We start from the raw sequence: 13214 nt of genomic DNA on the forward strand, positions 1-13214 counted from the left end.
ATGTGGGGCTGTATAGGGTGGGATATGGGGTGGGATATGGGGCAGGATGTGGGGCTGTATAGGGTGGGATATGGGGTGGGATATGGGGCTGTATAGGGTGGGATATGGGGCAGGATGTAGGGCTGTATAGGGTGGGATATGGGGTGGGATTTGGGGCTGTATAGGGTGGGATATGGGGTGGGATATGGGGCAGGATGTAGGGCTGTATAGGGTGGGATATGGGGCGGGATGTGGGGCTGTATAGGGTGGGATATGGGGCAGGATGTGGGGCTGTATAGGGTGGGATATGGGGCGGGATGTAGGGCTGTATAGGGTGGGATATGGGACAGGATGTGGGGCTGTATGGGGTGGGATATGGGGTGGGATATGGGGCTGTATAGGGTGGGATATGGGGCGGGATATGGGGCTGTATAGGGTGGGTTAATGGGTGGGTTATGGGGCGGGATGTGGGGCTGTATAGGGTGGGATATGGGGTGGGATATGGGGCTGTATAGGGTGGGATATGGGGCGGGATATGGGGCTGTATAGGGTGGGATATGGGGCGGGATGTGGGGCTGTATAGGGTGGGATATGGGGCGGGATGTGGGGCTGTATAGGGTGGGATATGGGGTGGGATGTGGGGCTGTATAGGGTGGGATATGGGGCGGAATATGTGGCTGTATAGGGTGGGATATGGGGCAGGATGTAGGGCTGTATAGGGTGGGATATGGGGTGGGATATGGGGCAGGATGTGGGGCTGTATAGGGTGGGATATGGGGTGGGATGTGGGGCTGTATAGGGTGGGATATGGGGCGGAATATGTGGCTGTATAGGGTGGGATATGGGGCAGGATGTAGGGCTGTATAGGGTGGGATATGGGGTGGGATATGGGGTGGGATATGGGGCTGTATAGGGTGGGATATGGGGCGCGATGTGGGGCTGTATAGGGTGGGATATGGGGCGGATATGGGGCTGGATAGGGTGGGATATGGGGCGGGATGTAGGGCCGTATAGGGTGGGATATGGGGCGGGATGTGGGGCAGGATGTGGGGCTGTATAGGGTGAGATATGGGGTGGGATATGGGGCTGGATAGGGTGGGATATGGGGTGGATATGGGGCTGTATAGGGTGGGATATGGGGCGGGATATGGGGCTGTATAGGGTGGGATATGGGGCAGGATGTGGGGCTGTATGGGGTGGGATATAGGGTGGGATATGGGGTGGGATATGGGGCTGTATAGGGTGGGTTATGGGGTGGGATATGGGGCGGGATGTGGGGCTGTATAGGGTGGGATATGGGGCTGTATAGGGTGGGATATGGGGTGGGATATGGGGCTGTATAGGGTGGGATATGGGGCAGGATGTAGGGCTGTATAGGGTGGGATATGGGGCGGGATATGGGGCTGTATAGGGTGGGATATGGGGCGGGATATGGGGCTGTATAGGGTGGGGTGTGGGGCTGTGCAGGATGAGATGTGGGGTTGGATGTGGAGCTGTGTGGGGTGGGATGTGGGGCAGGATATGGGGCTGTGTGGGGTGGGATGTGGGGCAGGATATGGGGCTGTGTATGGTGGGATGTGGGGCAGGATATGGGGCTGTGTGTGGGATGTGGGGCCGTGCGGAAGGATGCTATGGGGTCTGTGGGGTTTAAGGTAGGGGCTGCGCTGATGGGGTGCAGTTATGGGGCGCTGTGGGGTGCTGGGGGGCCGTGGTTATGGGGTTGTGTGGGGTCGGATGTGGGGCAGGACGTGTCACCACTAGGGGGCGCTGTTGGGCCGCGCTGGAGGGTGCTGGGGGGCCCTGTGGGTTTCTATGGGGCTCAGTGGGGCCCTGTGGGTTTCTATGGGGCGCTATGGGTTTCTATGGGACTCAGTGGGGCCCTGTGGGTTTCTATGGGGCCCTGTGGGTTTCTATGGGGCCATGTGGGTTTCTGTGGGGCTCAGTGGGTTTCTGTGGGTCTCAGTGGGGCCCTGTGGGTTTCTATGGGGCTCAATGGGGGCCCTGCGGGTTTCTATGGGGCTCAATAGGGGCCCTGTGGGTTTCTGTGGGGCTCAGTGGGGCCCTGTGGGTTTCTATGGGGTACTGTGGGGTCCTGTGGGGCCCTGTGGGTTTCTATGGGGCCATGTGGGTTTCTGTGGGGCTCAGTGGGGCCCCGTGGGTTTCTATGGGGCCATGTGGGTTTCTGTGGGGCTCAGTGGGGGCCCTGTGGGTTTCTATGGGGCCCTGTGGGTTTCTGTGGGGCCATTTGGGTTTCTGTGGGGCTCAATGGGTTTCTGTGGGTCTCAGTGGGGCCCTGTGGGTTTCTGTGGGCCCCTATGGATTTTCTATGGGTCTCAGTGGGGCTCTGTGGGTTTCTATGGGGCGTTGTGAGTTTCTATGGGGCTCAGTGGGGCTGGATGGGTTTCTGTGGGGCCATGTGGGTTTCTGTGGGGCTCAGTGGGGGCCCTGTGGGTTTCTATGGGGCCATGTGGGTTTCTGTGGGGCTCAGTGGAGCCCTGTAGGTTTCTATGGGTCGCTATGGGTTTCTGCGGGGCTCTGTGGGGCTCAGTGGGGGCCCTGCGGGTTTCTGTGGGGCTCAGTGGGTTTCTGTGGGGCTCAGTGGGGCCCTGCAGGTTTCTATGGGGATCAATGGGGGCCCTGTGGGTTTCTATGGGGTACTGTGGGGCCCTGTGCGGCCCTGTGGGTTTCTATGGGGCCATGTGGGTTTCTGTGGGGCTCAGTGGGGCCCTGTGGGTTTCTATGGGGCGTTGTGGGTTTCTATGGGGCTCAGTGGGGCTGGATGGGTTTCTATGAGGCCATGTGGGGTTCTGTGGGGCTCAGTGGGGCCCTGCGGGTTTCTATGGGGCCATGTGGGTTTCTGTGGGGCTCAGTGGGGCCCTGCGGGTTTCTATGGGGCTCAATGGGGGCCCTGTGGGTTTCTATGGTGTACTGTGGGGTCCTGTGGGGCCCTGTGGGTTTCTATGGGGCCCTGTGGGTTTCTATGGGGCGTTGTGGGTTTCTATGGGGCTCAGTGGGGCTGGGTGGGTTTCTATGGGGCCATGTGGGTTTCTGTGGGGCTCAGTGGAGCCCTGTGGGTTTCTATGGGGCGCTATGGGTTTCTGTGGGGCTTAGTGGGGCCCTATGGGGTTCTGTGGGGCTCAGTGGGGCCCTGAGTGTTTCTGTGGGGCCCTATAGGGTTTCTGTGGGTCTCAGTGGGGCCCTGTGGGTTTCTATGGGGCGTTGTGGGTTTCTATGGGGCTCAGTGGGGCTGGATGGGTTTCTATGGGGCTGGGTGGGTTTCTGTGGGGCTCAGTGGAGCCCTGTAGGTTTCTATGGGTCGCTATGGGTTTCTGTGGGGCTCTGTGGGGCTCAGTGGGGCCCCTGCGGGTTTCTATGGGGCCCTGCGGGTTTCTATGGGGCCCTGCGGGTTTCTATGGGGCCATGTGGGTTTCTGTGGGGCTCAGTGGGTTTCTGTGGGGCTCAGTGGGGCCCTGCGGGTTTCTATGGGGCTCAATGGGGGCCCTGTGGGTTTCTATGGGGTACTGTGGGGCCCTGTGTGTTTCTATGGGGCCATGTGGGTTTCTGTGGGGCTCAGTGGGGCCCTGTGGGTTTCTATGGGGCTGGGTGGGGCCCTATGGGGTTCTGTGGGTCTCAGTGGGGCCCAGTGGGTTTCTATGGGGCCATGTGGGTTTCTGTGGGGCTCAGTGGAGCCCTGTGGGTTTCTATGGGGTGCTATGGGTTTCTGCGGGGCTCTGTAGAGCCCTATGGGGTTCTGTGGGGCTCAGTGGGGGCCCTGTGGGTTTCTATGGGGCCCTGTGGGTTTCTGTGGGGCCATTTGGGTTTCTGTGGGGCTCAATGGGTTTCTGTGGGGCTCAGCATGGCCCTGTGGGTTTCTGTGGGCCCCTATGGATTTTCTATGGGTCTCAGTGGGGCTCTGTGGGTTTCTATGGGGCGTTGTGGGTTTCTATGGGGCTCAGTGGGGCTGGATGGGTTTCTATGGGGCCATGTGGGTTTCTGTGGGTCTCAGTGGGGCCCTGTGGGTTTCTATGGGGTTCAGTGGGGGCCCTGTGGGTTTCTATGGGGCCATGTGGGTTTCTGTGGGTCTCAGTGGGGCCCTGTGGGTTTCTATGGGGCCATGTGGGTTTCTGTGGGGCTCAGTGGGGTCCTGCGGGTTTCTATGGGGCTGGGTGGGTTTCTGTGGGGCTCAGTGGAGCCCTGTAGGTTTCTATGGGTCGCTATGGGTTTCTGTGGGGCTCTGTGGGGCTCAGTGGGGGCCCTGTGGGTTTCTATGGGGCCATGTGGGTTTCTGTGGGGCTCAGTGGGTTTCTGTGGGGCTCAGTGGGTTTCTGTGGGGCTCAGTGGGTTTCTGTGGGGCTCAGTGGGGCCCTGCGGGTTTCTATGGGGCTCAATGGGGGCCCTGTGGGTTTCTATGGGGTACTGTGGGGCCCTGTGGGTTTCTATGGGGCGCTATGGGTTTCTGTGGGGCCCTGTGGGTTTCTGTGGGGCTCAGTGGGGCCCTATGGGGTTCTGAGGGTCTCAGTGGGGCCCAGTGGGTTTCTATGGGGCCATGTGGGTTTCTATGGGGCCATGTGGGTTTCTATGGGGCTCAGTGGGGCCCTGTGGGTTTCTATGGGGCTGGGTGGGGCCCTATAGGGAGGAATGGGCCACGTGGGGCTCAGTGGGGCCGTCCTTGGTGGCGTGAGGCTCTGTGGGTCTCTGTGGGTCTTTGTGGGATCTATGGGGCGCTGTGGGGCCCTCTGGGGTTTGTTGAGGCTCTTTAAGAATCAGTGGGGTCCTGTGGTGCCATGTGAGGCCCTATAGGGCTGTGTGGGTCCCTATGGGGCCTTATGGGGATCAATGGGGCCCTATGGGTCTCTATAGGACTCTGTGGGCCCATATGGGGCTCTATGGGCCCATATGGGGCTCTATGGGGCTCTATAGGGCCGTATGTGTTTTAGTGGGGCACTGTGGGGCTCCATAGCACTCTATGGGGTTGTATGAGTCTCTATGGGGCTCTGTAGGGCCGCATGAGTCTCTGTGGGTCTTTTATGGGGCTCTATGGGGCCGTGCATGTTTCTATGGGGCTCTGTGGGGCTCCATAGTATCCTATGGGGTCATATGGGGCTCTATGGGGCTCTGTAGGGCCGTGTGAGTCTCTATGGGTCTTTATTGGGCTCTATAGGGCCATAAGTGTTTCTATGGGGCTCTGTGGGGCTCCATAGTATCCTATGGGGTCATATGGGGCTCTATGGGGCTCTGTAGGGCCACATGAGTCTCTATGGGTCTTTATGGGGCTCTATAGGGCCATAAGTGTTTCTATGGGGCTCCATAGCACTCTATGGGGTCATATGGGGCTCTATGGGGTTCTGTAGGGCCGCATGAGTCTCTATGGGTCTTTATGGGGCTCTATAGGGACGTGTGTTTCTGTGGGGCTCCATAGCACTCTATGGGGTCGTATGGGTCTCTATGGGGCTCTGTAGGGCCGCGTGAGTCTCTGTGGGTCTTTATGGGGCTCTATGGGGCCGTGCGTGTTTCTATGGGGCTCTGTGGGGCTCCATAGTATCCTATGGGGTCATATTGGGCTCTATGGGGCTCTGTAGGGCCGCATGAGTCTCTATGGGTCTTTATGGGGCTCTATAGGGACGTGTGTTTCTGTGGGGCTCCATAGCACTCTATGGGGTCGTATGGGGCTCTGTGAGGCCCTATGGGGCTCTGTAGGGCCGTGTGAGTCTCTATGGGTCTTTATGGGACTCTATAGGGCCATAAGTGTTTCTGTGGGGCACTGTGGGGCTCCATAGCACTCTATGGGGTCGTATGAGGCTCTATGGGGCTCTGTAGGGCCGTGTGAGTCCCTATGGGTCTTTATGGGACTCTATAGGGCTCTATGGGGCTGTGTGTGTTTCTATGGGGCCCTGTGTGTGTCTGTGGTCCCTATGGGGTTCTGTGGGACTCTATGGAGCCATATGGGGTTCTTTGGGGTTCTGTAGGTTCCTATGGGACTCTGTGGGCCAGAATGGATCTCTATGGGGCCATGTGGGGCTGTGTGGGGCCCTATGGGGCTGTGTGGGGTTCTGTGGTTCCCTATGGGATCACATGGGTCTCTATGGATCTCTGTGGGTCTTTTATAGGGCTCTATGGGGCCGTGCGTGTTTCTATGGGGCTCTGTGGGGCTCCATAGTATCCTATGGGGTCATATGGGGCTCTATGGGGCTCTGTAGGGCCGTGTGAGTCTCTGTGGGTCTTTATGGGGCTCTATAGGGCCATAAGTGTTTCTGTGGGGCTCTGTGGGGCTCCATAGTATCCTATGGTGTCATATGGGGCTCTATGGGGTTCTGTAGGGCCATGTGAATCTGTATGGGTCTTTATGGGGCTATGTAGGGCTCTATAGGGCCGTATGTGTTTCTGTGGGGCACTGTGGGGCTCCATAGCACTCTATGGGGTCGTATGGGGCTCTATGGGGCTCTGTAGGGCCGCATGAGTCTCTATGAGTCTTTTATGGGGCTCTATGGGGCCGTGCATGTTTCTATGGGGCTCTGTGGGGCTCCATAGTATCCTATGGGGTCATATGGGGCTCTATGGGGCTCTGTAGGGCCGCATGAGTCTCTATGGGGCTCTATAGGGCCATAAGTGTTTCTGTGGGGCTCCATAGCACTCTATGGGGTTGTATGAGTCTCTATGGGGCTCTGTAGGGCCGTGTGAGTCTCTATGGGTCTTTATGGGGCTCTATGGGGCCGTGCGTGTTTCTATGGGGCTCTGTGGGGCTCCATAGTATCCTATGGGGTCATATGGGGCTCTATGGGGCTCTGTAGGGCCGTGTGAGTCTCTATGGGTCTTTTATGGGGCTCTATAGGGCCGTGCATGTTTCTATGGGGCTCTATGGGGCTCCATAGTATCCTATGGGGTCATATGGGGCTCTATGGGGCTCTGTAGGGCCGTGTGAGTCTCTCTGGGTCTTTTATGGGGCTCTATGGGGCCGTGCGTGTTTCTATGGGGCTCTGTGGGGCTCCATAGTATCCTATGGGGTCATATGGGGCTCTGTGGGGCTCTGTAGGGCCGTGTGAGTCTCTATGGGGCTCTATAGGGCCATAAGTGTTTCTGTGGGGCTCCATAGCACTCTATGGGGTCGTATGAGGCTCTATGGGGTTCTGTAGGGTCGTGTGAGTCTCTATGGGTCTTTATGGGGCTCTATAGGGCCATAAGTGTTTCTGTGGGGCACTGTGGGGCTCCATAGCACTCTATGGGGTCGTATGGGGCTCTGTGGTTCCCTATGGGTCTCTGTAGGGCCGTGTGAGTCTCTATGGGTCTTTATGGGACTCTATAGGGCTCTATGGGGCTGTGTGTGTTTCTGTGGGGCCCTGTGTGTGTCTGTGGTCCCTATGGGGTTCTATGGGACTCTATGGGGCCATATGGGGCTGTGTGGGGCCCTATGGGGCTGTGTGGGGTTCTGTGGTTCCCTATGGGATCGTGTGGGTCTCTATGGATCTCTCTGGGTGTTATGGGGCCATAACGATCTCTGTGGGGTTCTGTAGTGATCTGTGGGTCTCAGTGGGTGTCTGTGGGCTCTCTGGGGCTCTGTGGGGCCGGGTGGGTCTCTATGGGGCCGGGTGTGTCTCTATGGGGCCAGGTGGGTCTCTGTGGGGCCGGGTGGGTCTCTATGGGGCCGGGTGGGTGTCTGTGTGGCTTGGTAGTTCTCTATGGGGCCAGGTGGGTGTCTATGGGGCCGGGTGGGTCTCTATGGGCCTGGGTGGGTGTCTGTGTGGCTTGGTAGTTCTCTATGGGGCCGAGTGGGTCTCTATGGGGCCGGGTGGGTCTCTATGGGGCGGGTAGGTCTCTGTGGGGCCGGGTGGGTCTCTATGGGGCCAGGTGGGTGTCTATGGGGCCGGGTGGGTGTCTGTGTGGCTTGGTAGTTCTCTATGGGGCCAGGTGGGTGTCTATGGGGCCGGGTGCGTGTCTGTGGGGCCGGGTGGGTCTCTATGGGCCTGGGTGGGTGTCTGTGTGGCTTGGTAGTTCTCTATGGGGCCGAGTGGGTCTCTATGGGGCCGGGTGGGTCTCTGTGGGGCCGGGTAGGTCTCTGTGGGGCAGGGTGGGTCTCTATGGGGCAGGGTGGGTCTCTATGGGGCCGGGTGGGTGTCTATGGGGCCGGGTGGGTCTCTGTGGGGCCGGGTGGGTCTCTGTGGGGCAGGGTGGGTCTCTGTGGGGCTGGGTGGGTTATGGGGTGTTATGGGGTTATGGGGTTATGGGGTGGGGGGTGTTATGGGGTTATGGGGTGTTATGGGGTTATGGGGGTTGTTATGGGGTTATGGGGTTATGGGGGTTATGGGGTTATGGGGTGTTATGGGGTGGGGGTTGTTATGGGGTGTTATGGGGTGTTATGGGGTGGGGGTTGTTATGGGGTTATGGGGTGTTATGGGGTTATGGGGTGTTATGGGGTTATGGGGTGGGGGTTGTTATGGGGCGTTATGGGGTTATGGGGGTTATGGGGTTATGGGGTGGGGGTTGTTATGGGGTTATGGGGTTATGGGGTTGTTATGGGGTTATGGGGTTGTTATGGGGTTATGGGGTTATGGGGTTGTTATGGGGTTATGGGGTTGTTATGGGGTTATGGGGCGTTATGGGGTTATGGGGTTATGGGTTGTTATGGGGTTATGGGGGTTATGGGGGTTATGGGGTTATGGGGTTGTTATGGGGTTATGGGGTGGGGGTTGTTATGGGGTTATGGGGTTATGGGGCGTTATGGGGTTATGGGGCGTTATGGGGTTATGGGGTGTTATGGGGTTATGGGGTGTTATGGGGTTATGGGGTGTTATGGGGTTATGGGGTGGGGGTTGTTATGGGGTTATGGGGTGTTATGGGGTTATGGGGTTGTTGTGGGGGTTGTTATGGGGTTATGGGGTGTTATGGGGTTATGGGGGTTATGGGGTGTTATGGGGTTATGGGGTGTTATGGGGTTATGGGGGTTATGGGGTGTTATGGGGTTATGGGGTGTTATGGGGTTATGGGGTGTTATGGGGCGTTATGGGGGTTATGGGGTGTTATGGGGTTGTTATGGGGTGGGGGTTGTTATGGGGTTATGGGGTGGGGGTTGTTATGGGGTTATGGGGTTATGGGGGTTATGGGGTGTTATGGGGTTATGGGGTGGGGGTTGTTATGGGGTTATGGGGTGTTATGGGGTTATAGGGCGTTATGGGGGTTATGGGGTGTTATGGGGTGTTATGGGGTTATGGGGTGTTATGGGGCGTTATGGGGGTTATGGGGTGTTATGGGGTTGTTATGGGGTGGGGGTTGTTATGGGGTGTTATGGGGTTGTTATGGGGTTATGGGGTTGTTATGGGGTGTTATGGGGTTGTTATGGGGTAACCCCGTATCAATCTCCCCCTACAGGCGCCATGTCCCACGAGAAGAGTTTCCTGGTTCAATCTGACGCCCCCCCCCCCGTCCCCCCCCCCGCCCCCTACGCCCCCCCCTACCCCGCCCCTCCCCCCCCCGGCTTCGTTCCCTACCCCCCCCCTCCCCCCACGGCTGTGGGGCCGTACCCCCCCCCCACTATGGGGTCGTACCCCCCCCCATCTATGGGGCCGTATCCCCCCCCATCTATGGGGTCGTACCCCCCCCCATCTATGGGGCCGTACCCCCCCCCCGGGCCGTACCCACAAGGACCCTTCGCGCAGCCCCCATATGCGCAACCACATCCCATGGTGCCCGGAGAGCAGCACTGTGAGTTATGGGGCGGGGTGTGGGGCGGGGGGGGTTATGGGGCGGGGGGTGGGAGGGGCTATGGGGTGTTATAGGGGTTATGGGGTGCGGGGTGTTATGGGGTTATGGGGGTTATGGGGTGGGGGGTTATGGGGGTTATGGGGTGGGGGGGGTTATGGGGTGGGGGGTTATGGTGTTATAGGGGTTATGGGGTTATGGGGTGGGGGGTTATGGGGTTATAGGGGTTATGGGGTTATGGGGTGGGGGGTTATGGGGTTACAGGGGTTATGGGGGTTATGGGGTTACAGGGATTATGGGGTGGGGGGTTATAGGGGTTATGGGGTGGGGGGTTATGGGGTTACAGGGGTTATGGGGTGGGGGTGTTATGGGTTATGGGGTGTTATGGGGGGTTATAGGGTGGGGGTGTTATGGGGTTATGGGGTGTTATGGGGTTATGGGGTGTTATGGGGGTTATGGCGTTATGGGGTGTTATGGGGTGTTATGGGGTTATGGGGTTATGGGGTGTTATGGGGTTATGGGGTTATGGGGCATTATGGTGTTATGGGGCGTTATGGTGTTATGGGGTGTTATGGGGTTATGGGTGTTATGGGGTGTTATGGGGTCTTATGGGGGTTATGGGGTGTTATGGGGTTATGGGGTGTTATGGGGTTATATGGGGTTATGGGGTTATGGGGTGTTATGGGGTTATGGGGTGTTATGGGGGTTATGGGGTGTTATGGGGTTATGGGGTGGGGGTGTTATGGGCTGTTATGGGGTGTTATGGGGTTATGGGGTGTTATGGTGTTATGGCTGTTATGGTGTTATGGGCTGTTATGGGGTGTTATGGGGTTATGGGGTGTTTGGTGTTATGGGGTTATGGGGTTATGGGGTGGGGGTGTTATGGTGTTATGGTGTTATGGTGTTATGGGGTGGGGGCGTTATGGTGTTATGGGGTGGGGTCTCCCCCATGCCCCCCTGCAGCCCCCCTGCACAGCGCACAGGGTTATGGGGTTATGGGGTGTTATGGGGTTATGGGGTTATGGTGTTATGGGATGGGGTCTCCCCCATGCCCCCCCTGCAGCCCCCCTGCACAGCGCGTACCACGAGGAGGGGCCGCCGTCCTACTACGAGCCGCAGGATTTTCCCACGGCGCCGTGGGACGATCGCAGCGTGCGGCAGGCCTTCGTCAGGAAGGTCAGGGGGACCCCCCCAATATGGGACCCCCACCCAATATGGGACCCCCCCCCCAACATGGGACCCCCCCCCAATATGGGACCCCCACCCAACATGGGACCCCCCCCAATATGGGACCCCCACCCAACATGGGACCCCCACCCATCACCACTATTGGACCCCCCCCCAATATGGGACCGCCACCCAATATGGGACCCCCACCCAACATGGGACCCCCACCCAATGTGGGAACCCCACCAATATGGGACCCCCCCCAATATGGGACCCCCACCCAATGTGGGACCCCCACCCAATATGGGACCCCCACCCAATGTGGGGACCCCCACCAATATGGGACCCCCACCCAATATGGGACCCCCACCCAATATGGGACGCCCCCAATATGGGACCCCCACCCAACATGGGACACCCACCCCAATCCCCCTTATCTCAACCCCCCCCATCCCAACCCCCCCTTATGCCCCCCCATCCTAAACCCCCTTATCTCAACCCTCACTCCAACCCCCCTTATCTCAACCCCCCCATCCCAACCCCCCTTATCCTCCCCCATCCTAAACCTCCCTTATCTCAACCCCCCCCACCCCAACCCCCCTTATCTCAACCCCCCCGATCCCAACCCCCCCTTATCTCCCCACCATCCCAACCCCCCTTATACCCCCCCCAACCTCCCCCCATCCTAACCCCCCTTATCTCAACACCCCATCCCAACCCCCCTTATCTTCCCCCCCATCCTAAAACCCCCTTTTCTCAACCCTCATCCCAGCCCCCCTTATCCCCCCCCATCCTAAACCCCCCTTATCTCAACCCCACTTATCCTCCCCAATCCTAAACCCTCCTTATCTCAAGCCCCCCCATCCCAACCCCCTTAATCTCCACCCCATCCTAAGCTCCCCTTATCTCAACCCCACTTATCCTCCCCCATCCTAAACCCCCTTATCTCACCCCCCCTTATCCACCCCCATCCTAAAACCACCTTATCTCAACCCCCCCCACCTCAACCCCCCCCACCTCCCCCCATCCTAAACCCCCTTATCTCAACCCCATCCCCCCCATCCTAAACCCCCTTATCTCAACCCCTTCCCCCCATCCCAACCCCCTTATCCTCCCCCATCTTAAACCCCCTCTTATCTCAACACCCTCCCATCCCAACCCCCCCTTATCTCCCCCCTTACCCCCCCCCATCCCAACCCCCCCTTATCTCCCCCCCATCCTAAACCCCCTTATCCCACCCCCCTTATCCCAACCCCCCCTTATGTCCCCCCCTTATCCCCCTCATCCTAAACGCCCCTTATCTCAACCCCCCCATCCCAACCCCCCCACCCTATCCCCCCTTATCCCCCCCATCCTAAACCCCCCCTTATCTCAACCCCCCCCATCCCAACCCCCCTTATCTCCCCACCATCCCAACCCCCCTTATCCCCCCCATCCTAAACCCCCCTTATCCCCCCCATCCTAAACCCCCCTTATCCCAACCCCCCCTTATCCCCCCCATCCTAAACCCCCCTTATCCCAACCCCCCCTTATCCCCCCCCAGCCTAACCCCCCTTATCTCAACCCCCCCATCCCACCCCCCCTTATCCCCCCCCATCCTAAACCCCCCCTTATCTCAACCCCATCCCATCCCCCCCTTATCTTCCCCCCTTATCCCCCTCATCCTAAATCCCCCTTATCTCAACCCCCCCATCCCAACCCCCCTTATCCTCCCCCATCCTAAACCTCCCTTATCTCAACCCCCCCCACCCCAACCCCCCTCATCTCAACCCCCCCCATCCCAACCCTCCCTTATCCCCCCCCATCCTAAACCCCCCTTATCTCAACCCTCACTCCAACCCCCCAACCCCCCTTATCCCCCCCACCCTAACCCCCCCTTATCTCAACCCCATCCCCCCCCAACCCCCATTCTAACCCCCCTTACCCCCCCTATTTCTATGCCCCCCCCAGGTGTTTGCGGTGCTGACGCTGCAGCTGCTGGTGACGTTTGGTTTCGTGGCCGCCTTCACGTTCTCGGGGGGGGTCCGTGCGTTGGTGCGGCGCCACGTCTGGTCCTACTACGTGTCCTACGGCGTCTTCTTCGCGTCCCTCATCGCGCTCAGCTGCTGCGGGGACCTGCGCAGGAAGCACCCATGGAACATCGTCGCACTGGTGGGGGGCTATAGGGAATGATGGGGGGCAATGGGAGGCAATGGGGGGCAGTGGGGGGCAATAGAAGTCAATGGGGGGCAATGGGAGCTGCTGCGGGGACCTGCGCAGGAAGCACCCATGGAACATCGTCGCACTGGTGGGGGGCCATAGGGAATGATGGGGGGCAATGGGAGGCAATGGGGAGCAGTGGGGGTCAATGGAGGGCAATAGAAGGCAATGGGGGGTGA

The 13214-nt window shown here is 59.1% G+C and overlaps 1 protein-coding gene across 1 annotated transcript in view; it reads left to right on the forward strand.

Annotated features, from left to right (window-relative positions):
* The first annotated feature begins 9329 nt into the window (after positions 1 to 9329).
* The window catches only part of GRINA (glutamate ionotropic receptor NMDA type subunit associated protein 1), an 86668-nt gene continuing 82783 nt past the window's right edge, over positions 9330 to 13214 (forward strand). Inside the window, exons 1-3 of the mRNA XM_085533124.1 lie at positions 9330 to 9672; positions 10733 to 10845; positions 12787 to 12987. Of these exons, the coding sequence (XP_085389250.1) occupies positions 9345 to 9672; positions 10733 to 10845; positions 12787 to 12987 (642 nt within the window). The 5' untranslated portion in view covers positions 9330 to 9344. The remainder of the gene's footprint in view (positions 9673 to 10732; positions 10846 to 12786; positions 12988 to 13214) is intronic.

The sequence above is a fragment of the Coturnix japonica genome, unplaced genomic scaffold (assembly GCF_054131305.1).
Source record: "Coturnix japonica strain WE unplaced genomic scaffold, WE-NBRP24 Scf054, whole genome shotgun sequence".
Classification (NCBI taxonomy): domain Eukaryota; kingdom Metazoa; phylum Chordata; class Aves; order Galliformes; family Phasianidae; genus Coturnix; species Coturnix japonica.